General features: G+C 34.4%; 2 protein-coding genes across 2 annotated transcripts; both read left to right on the top strand.

Moving 5' to 3' along the window:
• The first annotated feature begins 2,787 nt into the window (after positions 1–2,787).
• Positions 2,788–8,180, top strand: LOC107418222 (probable galactinol--sucrose galactosyltransferase 2). The gene is made up of 15 exons (XM_060814628.1): positions 2,788–3,240; positions 3,474–3,736; positions 3,832–3,922; positions 4,023–4,071; positions 4,163–4,254; positions 4,354–4,461; positions 4,584–4,703; positions 4,808–5,218; positions 5,310–5,451; positions 5,604–5,671; positions 5,801–5,935; positions 6,050–6,270; positions 6,384–6,472; positions 6,558–7,734; positions 7,835–8,180. Exons 1-14 carry the CDS (start codon positions 3,062–3,064, stop codon positions 6,834–6,836), a joined length of 2,247 nt encoding a protein of 748 aa, XP_060670611.1. The 5' UTR covers positions 2,788–3,061; the 3' UTR covers positions 6,837–7,734; positions 7,835–8,180.
• Positions 7,878–9,983, top strand: LOC107418209 (probable galactinol--sucrose galactosyltransferase 2). Its single transcript, XM_060814630.1, has 3 exons — positions 7,878–8,070; positions 8,207–8,297; positions 8,384–9,983. Exons 1-3 carry the CDS (start codon positions 7,878–7,880, stop codon positions 8,667–8,669), a joined length of 570 nt encoding a protein of 189 aa, XP_060670613.1. The 3' UTR covers positions 8,670–9,983.
• Positions 9,984–10,320: the final 337 nt, after the last annotated feature.

Raw genomic sequence — 10,320 nt, 5'->3', positions numbered from 1 at the left:
CAAGATGCATATCATTATCATTGTCCGGGAACTTATGATCAAAATCTACATCATTATGATCAACATCATCCCCTGCCGCATTATAATTCTCATAATGATCAATATTATGCAACTGTTCAACTCCTCATCGTTAGGAAACCGTTCAACCCTCCAACATCAACTCCTTTGTGGATGTTAAATGATGTCTAGGCCCCACAAACATCAACTTGATCTCTAAACTGAGTTTCATGAACCATACTTTCCTGAAATGTAGCCTGAATAGGTTCAGTACCGGAAACTTGTGGTAGACGAACACCAATTGGAGAACAAGCAAAAGAATGAAGATTACTCCCACTATCCGAAGCAAAGGCTGTTTGATGAACATTTCTAGATATATGTTCAACTTTCGAAATCACCTCAACATACAATGGAGGCCACATCATTGTTATCCCTCCATTCCTCACTTCTTTAAGAAATCATTTTACATCCATATCACAACGTATTTCTGTAGGATCCAACTTTTTTGCACATTGTCCATATATCCATTTTAGCTTCAGCAAATATTCATTTCAATCTATATCAATAGAATTGAAAATCTCATCCTCTAACTCTAATTTTGTGCATCTTTTGCTGACGGAAACCATTATATTTTTACCATTTCGATATTCCCAATTACCACCATCATTTTGTACCAATGTTCCATTGTATAAAACCGAAATTACAATATCATCATCTTCCATTTTACTACAAAATTAAATGAATAACGTTAAAGTAAAACAATAAATATATAAAAATTTGAATAATACTAAACAAACATATTAACTGTATTAAAAAAGTCGATTCTGTTTTTTTCCCGCCAAATATAGCGTTTTTCTACTAGCGGAAAATTAGCGGAAAACTGACAAACTGGAGGAAAATGGAGGAAGTTCATCTTTTTTGTTAAATTTCCTCCGTTTTTACTGTTTTTTGTGATTTTTCAGTTTTACACAAATTATTTCTCATTTTGAAACCATATGTCACCTAAGTATCTTTAAACTCACATATAACAGCTCATAAATTAATTTTTTACATACCTATATTAAATAAAAATCTTAAAAAATACAAAACTAACAAAAAATACAAGAAAAAAGAGAAAAAAATACATACCCATATTTCCTTAGTTTCATCTAATAAGAAAAAAGGTAAAATTTTTACCTGAGTTTAGTTTTAGAAATGAGAAAATACAAGAAAATGAGAGTGAGAGTAGATGAGATGCAAAGAATGTTTGTTGAGAGTTAGAGAATGTCTTACACAAAACATGAACGGGTGTGTAGAGGAAGAAGGAAAGAGTAAGGAAAAACATATTGCATAATTTTCAATTTGATCAAGGGTATTTTTGTTCTAAGATGGTTAGCTTTTAGAAAAAGAAAATTTTTGCTATTCTTCAAAAAACGATTTACGGATGGCTAGTTTTCGAAAAAAACCCTAACCCAATTCCATTTGAAACCAAAAACATAATGGGTGTATCTAATCCAAACCGTTCTCTCCAACCCAGACGACCCAAATGTATGTGTTCCCTCCTTTTCGATACCAATTCAAATTGTTCACATGCATAAACAAATTTAGTTTAAGATGTTTAAAAAAATAAATAAATAAATAAATAAAATATTTGTTATGCTGACGTGTAATCTTGGTGTGAATTTTCTCATACAATAGGCTTTAAGTGTAAGCTGATGTGGCAAATTAGTGAAATAAGGTGGCTTAGTTAGTTAAGAAAAGTAGTTAGCTCAGAATCTCCCAGGGGCTTTGGCTCAGCAACACTCTAATAAATAAATACCCTCAGAAAAATAATTCAAGAACAGTAACAATTTTTCTGAGCTGATGATTTTATTAGTTTTTATATTCTTTTTATCTTTCTGTATTTTCTCTTCTTCAGAAAATGACCCTATTGAATATTCTGAGAAAATGGAGCAGAACTCTGCCTCGCCTTCCATGGCATTCTTCGATTGGGAATCTGGCTCGTCTTCTTCTTCTTCTTCGACTTCAATAGGTCATTTACCAGTTGGGTTTCACTTTTGTCCGAACGAGAACGAACTAGTACTCCATTATTTGGGTAACAAGATTTTGGGTCGTTCACTTCCTCCAATTCCTATACAAGAAATTCGTCACATACACCAATTGAACCCACATGAGATTCCAATTGGTAACTTCAATTTCTTTGCTAACTTGGCAATATAAAAGAATTAAATTTTACCAATTCTGTTTCAATTTTGCAAAATATTCTTGCTTGCATTGTGTGTCAGTTACTCTATAAGATGTTTGCTTGAAAAATTTGTGTTCTTGCTTTGTAGTGGTTAAATTGCTGTTAGTCTAATTTATTTGGATTTTGTTTTTTTATTTATTTTTTTAATCAGACATGAATAGCATATTTTTTAACTGAATGAAATTACCTGACGTTTTGTTGAAGTGCTATTTGTAATATTTAGCGCTGGCTTGTGGGTTACTCTATTAGATATTGTGGGGTTTACATTTATTTTCTTCTGAGAAAAAAAGTTGAAAAATGATAAAAAAAAATATCTACATATATATATATATATATATAATGCTTCCTTAATGGGAGTCAACAAGAGGATATGCTTGTACTGGAACCAGCTGCACGAATGGGACCCAATAAAAGACAGATCTGGAAACTTGAAAAAGTTGAAAATCTAGATATTTCCCAACATGTCAAATTCTCTCAAAAAAGCAAACCGATCAGGTCAACATTATTTTTAGGATAACGACAGAAGGAAAATATAAACAAAAATCATATGAATATAATTAATTAATTATAGTGGCTTGTCAGGGTTGGTCTAATCGTCCATTCGTTTCCCTTTTGCACGTTATCTTTCTCTCTTTCTATTTTGATCTGTATTCCAATCTTTCCCCAAAACTTCAATTGGTCATTCCGTTAAATAGAGCTCTGCATTATATTTTGGTGGCTTTTGGTTTATCATTTTCTGAACTGGGTTTGTTTCCAAGCACACTTCAAACAACAGTAATTCTTGATCAAAGCAAGCAGTGTTTAATTTATAGACATTGCACAAAGTGGTGCGGTACGAAGATGGTGATCTTGGATACACCAAACATTAAGGATGGCTGCCTCATGGTAAGGAGCAAGGTTGTCTTGACAGGAGTTCCCGAAAACGTGGTTGTTTCTCCCATTAGCTCTGGCTCAGCTTTCATTGGTGCAACTTCAACATCCCCAAGCTCTCGCCATGTTTTCAGTCTTGGGACTCTTGGGTAAGTTTTTTTCTTTTTTCACTTAATTCAGCTTATTACATTCCCGACTTTAGTAGCTTTCGATTTGTTGGTTTTCTTTTGGGGGTCATACTTTGGATTAAGAATCTTGACCATTTGATTTAGAACATTGTTTATTGATATTAATACTGAGAATCAGTGCTGTAAATTTATGTTTTTTTTTTTTTTTTTTTTGTTAGTTTAGATATTTATCTGAATTCCATGTGGCATTACAGGGCATTCAGGTTTTTGTCCCTCTTTAGAGTCAAAATATGGTGGATGATACCATGTGTAGGCCAATCAGGAAGTGAAATTCCAATGGAGACTCAAATGCTGCTTTTGGAAGCAAAAGAAGTGTCTGCTTTCCATGATGATGTCTCTTATCAGCCAACTACCGAAAACCCCTTCTACATTCTCTTCTTACCTGTCTTGGATGGACTTTTCCGCACAAGCTTGCAGGGGACCTGTGCAAATGAGCTCCAGATCTGTGTTGAAAGTGGTAAGTTTGGCTATAGCATAATTTAGTTACGAAATAAAATTTTAAGAGAGTTCTTGTTCTGCATTATATTCTGTTCTCTTGCCGTCACTCTTTAGGGGATGCCAATGTCCAAACCTCCCAAGCACTAGAAGCATTATTTGTCAGCTCCGGGGACAACCCATATGAACTCATTAAAAAGTCTATTAAGTAAGTTTTATTCAAGATAATGGTCTAAGTAAGTTTTATTCAAGATAATGGTCTATGCTTTTATGTTGTTCTTCTCATTTTATTGTTTCTTTTTGTGTAGAATATTGGAGAAGCACAAAGGAACTTTCTGTCATGTTGAGAACAAGAAAGTAATTACTTATTTTCTTTAAGTTATATGTGTAATGTTTATATTCATGGTTTTCTGGGATTCGAGATGTTCTAAATTTTGTAATCGGATAGATTCCTGCACATTTAGACTGGTTTGGATGGTGCACTTGGGATGCTTTCTATAGTGAAGTCGATCCACAAGGAATTGAAGAGGGTCTTAAGAGGTAGAATGTGATCATTGCTAAGACATATACTTAGCATCTTTTTGGCAAGGTCTATCAAGCCTAACAATTCTTGTCTTTTTGTGTTTCTTATATTCATAGTTTCAACGAAGGAGGCTTTTCACCAAAATTTTTGATAATTGATGATGGATGGCAGGAGACTGAAAATGAGTTTTGTGAAGAAGGTGAAACGCTCATTGAAGGAACACAGTAAGTCCTTATAAAAACGGGATCCTCCTTAATCTTATTCGTCTTACATTTGGAAGCTCCTTATTTCTCTTAAAATGGCAGTTACTATAACTAATCATTTAATTTCTTCTATTAAACTGTAGGTTTGCAACCAGGTTGGTAGACATCAAAGAAAATAGCAAGTTCAAGAATCCGGACTCAAGAAATGGATGCACTGACCTCCACGAGTTTATTGGTGTCATCAAACAAAAATATGGCTTAAAGTAAGCTTTCCAGTTCGGATGTGGATTTGCATTTTCTTCCATATCAAACTGTTAGTAGCTACAATAAGTTTAAACAATGAAGGCTTATAAATTGATATATGCAGATTTGTTTACATGTGGCATGCTTTAGCTGGTTATTGGGGAGGCGTCCTCCCTTCATCAGAAAAAATGAAGAAATATAACCCAAAGATTAGCTACCCTATTCAGTCACCTGGAAACATAGGAAATCTTAGAGACATTGCCATGGACAGCTTGGAGAAATATGGGGTAGGGCTAATAGACCCAAAATATATTTCTGATTTCTACAATGATCTACATGACTATCTCGTGAGCTGCGGTGTTGATGGAGTTAAGGTAGATGTTCAGAATTTGTTAGAAACTCTAGGATCTACTTATGGTGGCCGGGTGTCAATAACTAGACGGTATCAAGAAGCACTTGAGCAATCTATTGCAAGACATTTCAGAGACAATAACCTGATTTGCTGCATGAGTCACAACTCGGACTCAATATACAGGTTTGCCACTCTTATTACTAAAAACATTTTCAAGTCAACTGAAATGTAAGTTGGAAAGTAATTAGCTCTGCTTGATTGTCTCTACTGCTAGTTCAAAGAAGACCGCAGTTGCAAGAGCATCAGAGGATTTCATGCCAAGAGAGCCGACATTTCAGACCTTGCATATTGCTTCTGTGGCATTTAATAGTCTTCTCTTGGGTGAGATTGTGGTGCCAGATTGGGATATGTTTCATGTAAGACTTGATATTCTGCTATGTTATTCTATTTGTAGTAGTTCATACTTGAATTGTTTACTGAAGTGAACTTGATAGTAATGCCTCACCTTAAGGTTAAATCATGGACTTTCAGAAATCTTATGAGTTTAATAATTCTTTCTTCGTCTCAGAGCAAACATGATACAGCTGAATTTCATGGTGCAGTGAGAGCGTTGGGTGGATGTGCAGTATATGTAAGGTCAGACAATAGCTCATTGATGATTTAATTTGCATAAACTTTGAGAAGAGGATAGGAATACTTAATGGTCAGCTTTTTCTTCCCAAAAATTGAAAGAAGACTAATTCTCCTTATTACATGTAATTCCAGTGACAAGCCTGGCAATCACGATTTTGACATCCTCAAAAAACTAGTTCTGCCTGATGGATCAATACTAAGAGCTAAGTATGCTGGTCGACCTACTCGAGACTGTCTATTTCAAGACCCCGTAATGGATGGAAAAAGGTAAAGCTATCTCATAAAACATAAAAAGAAGGAAAATTACATTCTCTGTTTTCAATGTATCCTGCAATGCTCCTGATTTTTCCATTTCATCCCAACAACTATGATTCTATGCAGCTTGTTGAAAATATGGAACTTGAACAAGGTTTCTGGAGTTTTGGGTATCTTTAATTGCCAAGGAGCAGGAAGTTGGCCACTGAAACAAGTCTCACTAGACATTACCAACACAGGTTCTACATCAATCTCTGGATTCATAAGGCCACTTGATGTTGAATTTCTTGAAGAGATTGCAGGTGAAAACTGGAATGAAGAGTTTGCAGTATATGCCTTCAATTCAGGTGAACTTGCCAAACCCTCATAACCCTGTTGTACGAATGAACTTTTCTAGAATAATCATTAACTTCTTTTTCCAAGTAATTTTGCATTATGAATAAACTGTGTCAAATTGCAGGATCACTTTCTGTATTGCCAAAGAATGGAAATCTGAAAGTCTCATTGGCCACCCTACAATGTGAAATATATACTATCTCTCCAATTGGGGTAAGTAATTTATCAACTTATGCTTATTGTTATTTCATTGTTGTATTAAGTCTTAAGGCATTCTATGTCGATGTGATATGAGCAGGTGTTCAGTGATGGTCTGCGTTTTGCTCCAATAGGATTGTTGGACATGTACAACTCAGGAGGAGCAGTTGAGACTCTAAGCTGCAGCATAGAACTTTCAGGGTGCATAATAAAAGTCAAAGGACGAGGAGTTGGGCGGTTTGGAGTCTATTCAAGCTCTAAACCAAGGTATTGTAAAGTGGGCAAGAAAGAGGAGTTCAACTATAATGCTGAAGATGGTTTATTGACAGTACAACTTCAAGGTGAATGCGATCCAAGAGACATTGAATTTGTGTTCTGACCCAGCATCTATAAATGTGATGAAATTTCTACAGCAACTCATATAGTTTTACATTTATGGGAATTGATTTTATTCAAATGAGCGTTTTGAGGAAAAAAGATTTGCTTATAAGGAAGTTGTGAATGTATAAAAGGGTACAAAATTATAAAACTCATATATGATATGCTTTTATTATCCTGCTTTTATATTGATGTAAAACATCTTTTTTTTTTAAAAAAAAAAATTTTGTTTTTCCAGTTTAATGGGTTAGGAAAAATAATATTAATTAATTTAACATAATAGCAATACACAATATAACAAAGAAAAAGTGGAGTGGCCTAGATCATTGGAGAAGATAATCTCAATATCCCAAGGATAGATATTCATAGAGAGTATCTGAATATAGTTTGGGGGCCATCTGTTAAAAAGTGTAAAGACAATATTAAAGGACACGTAAGTCCTTAGTCATCCTTGCCCAATACATGGCCATATTTCCAAAAGCCATAAAAAAAAGTAGTTTTGCACGGCGCGGCGGAATTAGATCGGTGACCATATAATATATGTATATATATTATGTATGCATATGTCCTTCGTCTTTGCCTATAAATTGACACAAGTTAGAATGAATATCATTCACAAGTACGTAGCCAAGACTTCAAAAAAAAAAAAAAAAAAAAAAAGCAAGCAGGAGCATAAAAAGATGACGATTACTCCAGCTCCAAGCATAAAAAATATTTGCTTTATGGTACGTGACAAGGCAGTTTTGACTAGGGTACCTGAAAATATTATTGTTACACCAACAAACAGTAAAGCAGCTTTCATTGGAGCAAGTTCTAAGACTTCATGCTCTAGCCACGATTTCTATCTTGGAATTCTTGAGTACTGTGTTCCTTGTTTTATGACCACTAACCGGTTTTTAGTTAATGATCAAACATGGCTTTTAATAACAACAAATTTCATAGCAAGTTGGCCCTTTTTTTTTTTTTAACTTTTATCCTGATTCAGTTTTGACACTGCAGGGGATACAAGTTTGAGTATCTCTTCAGATTCAATCTCTGGTGGATGATTCCATGTTTTGGAGAATCTGGTTCTGAAGTTCCAGCTGAAACTCAAATGCTTCTTTTGGAAATTTCTGAGCCCACTACTACTGCTGGAGAAAGATTCTACCTTCTATTGTTGCCTATATTGGATGGACAATTCAGGGCTAGTTTGCAAGGGGCAAATGAAAACAGGCTCGAGTTCTCTGTCGGAAGTGGTTGGTTGTTTCACTTTTATATGCATGTCTAAATGTTCAAACATGGTTGGTTTTCTTCCATGGAGGTTCTTGTTTAATTATCTTTTTTATCTTGATCTGGGTTTTAACTCTGTTGACATGTTTGATTGAACTATAGGTGATCCAAATGTCCTTACTTCCCAAGTATTTGAATCATTTTTCATAAGTTCAGGAGACAATCCATTCAAACGCATCAAGAATTCTATCAAGTACTTAATCATATGCAAAGTATATACTGAATTCTTGGGATTAGTTTAAGAGCAAAAGGGTATTGCTAATGCCTACTGAAATGCAGGATATTAGAGAAGCAAAAAGGTACATTTAGTCACATAGAGAACAAAAAGGTAAGTAAAACCAGGACATTTTTTTACAGTTACTTTTCACTTGACAATAAGTCATTATATAACCATAGTGATAAAGTTATCTATTATTTATTTATTTATTTTTATTTAAAGATACCAGAACATGTAATGTTTGGATGGAGCACTTGGGATGCATTTTATACCGGAGTCAGTCCACAACGAATTGAAGAAGGTCTTAAGAGTTACATATACATAAAACTGGAAACTTGTCAACCATAAATAGATGATGAACATGAAGAAAAATTTCTTTCCTATGAAGTTACTCCTAAGGAGGATACGCTCCAAAATTTATCATCATAGATGATGGATGGCAAAATACTACAATAGAAGACGCTTATGAAGATACTAGTGGACCTCCTGCTGAAGACATAAAGTAAGATCTTTGTTAGATATTAAAAATGCAAAGATAACAAGAACAAGATAATTTGAGACTTTTGGTCATATTTTTTTTATTGAATAACAAAGCATCTATTTATACAGTATAGTGGAAACTAAATTGCAGAAAAATCTGCTACATACAGTATAGTTAAGTACTAAAAAATAGCATGAAGAAAAGGTCATAGTTAGTTTGACTATTTTATTGCCTACAGAATAGCCCAAATCAAAACTGATTCCTGCATTCTGTTAGCAGTTTTAGAGTCATGCCAGTCAACACTCCTCGGCTCTGGAGCTGCATACTCCAAGCTTTTTCCTCAAGTATTCATATCTAATCTTGGGAAGTGCCTTTGTTAAGATATCAGCATTTTGATTTTCTGTTTTACAGTAGACTAGCGGTACTTCTCCTTCCTTTTGTACCTCTCTTAGAAGATAAAATTTTAGCTCGAAGTGTTTTGTTTTGCCATGAAACACTGGATTATTAGCAATTGAAATTGCAGCTTGGTTGTCCACAAATATCTGTGTGCTTTCTTCTTGTTCCATATACAAATCACTCATGAGTTTTCTGATCCAAAGAGCTTGATTTGCAGCAGAAGTAACAGCTACATATTCTGCTTCTGCCGTAGATTGAGCTATAATTTTCTGTTTCTTAGAACACCATGAAAAAGTTCAAGAACCAAAACTAAAACAATAACCTGAGGTGCTTCTCATATCATCAACACATCTAGCCCAATCACTATCAGAATAACCATGGAAACTGAAATTTTTAACTTGACTGAATCTTATTCCATAATCAATTGTGCCATTTAACATATCTAAGAATTCTTTTTGCTGCTTGAAAATGAATTTTACTAGCACAGTGCATGTACCTTGATAGCAGACTTACTACATGCATGATATCTGGCCTGGTTGCAGTCAAATACATTAGGCAACCTACTAGACTCCTATACAGCCTTTCATCAACCTTTTCAGCTCCATCTTCTCTGCAAAATTTTTCCTTTTGATTCATTGGAGTTGGAGTTGGCTTGCACTCTTCCATGTTGAACTTCTTGAGAATTTCCTTTGCATATTTTTTGCTGATATACAAATATTGTATTTTGCTTTTGCTGTACCTACATACCAAGAAAGAATGCCATCTTTCCAAGATCTGTCATTTCAAAGACATCTTTCATTTCTTCTTTGAACTTTTCAATCAGCTCCTTACTACTTCCTGTAACAAGCAGATCATCAACATATAAAGATACCACAAGTATTTCATTGTCAACCTTCTTGATATATAATATATAAGGTAAATTCACTCAGACTCTTTTCAAAGCCTAAGTTTGTCAAATGTAAATCAATTCTGCTGTAGCAGGACCTTGGTGCCTATTTTAAACCATACAGGGTCTTTTTCAATAGATATACTTTTTCCTCTTGTCCTTGAACAGTAAATCCTTCAGGTTGCTCCATGAAAATTTCTTCTTCATTGAGAAAGGCTGACTTGACATCCATTTGA

Source organism: Ziziphus jujuba, chromosome 2, assembly GCF_031755915.1.
Source record: "Ziziphus jujuba cultivar Dongzao chromosome 2, ASM3175591v1".
NCBI classification, from domain to species: domain Eukaryota; kingdom Viridiplantae; phylum Streptophyta; class Magnoliopsida; order Rosales; family Rhamnaceae; genus Ziziphus; species Ziziphus jujuba.
Note: the sequence above shows the minus strand (reverse complement) of the source record. Positions and strands in the feature narration are given on the sequence as shown.

Excerpts from the sequence above, each read along its gene's own strand:
- LOC107418222 (XM_060814628.1), top strand. The coding sequence starts at position 3,062 with ATGGTGATCTTGGATACACCAAACATTAAGGATGGCTGCCTCATGGTA. Across the intron at positions 5,219-5,309 it reads AACTCGGACTCAATATACAG|TTCAAAGAAGACCGCAGTTG; the intron begins GTTTGCCACTCT and ends CTCTACTGCTAG. Across the intron at positions 5,936-6,049 it reads CCCGTAATGGATGGAAAAAG|CTTGTTGAAAATATGGAACT; the intron begins GTAAAGCTATCT and ends GATTCTATGCAG.
- LOC107418209 (XM_060814630.1), top strand. The coding sequence starts at position 7,878 with ATGATTCCATGTTTTGGAGAATCTGGTTCTGAAGTTCCAGCTGAAACT. Across the intron at positions 8,071-8,206 it reads CGAGTTCTCTGTCGGAAGTG|GTGATCCAAATGTCCTTACT; the intron begins GTTGGTTGTTTC and ends ATTGAACTATAG. Across the intron at positions 8,298-8,383 it reads CGCATCAAGAATTCTATCAA|GATATTAGAGAAGCAAAAAG; the intron begins GTACTTAATCAT and ends ACTGAAATGCAG.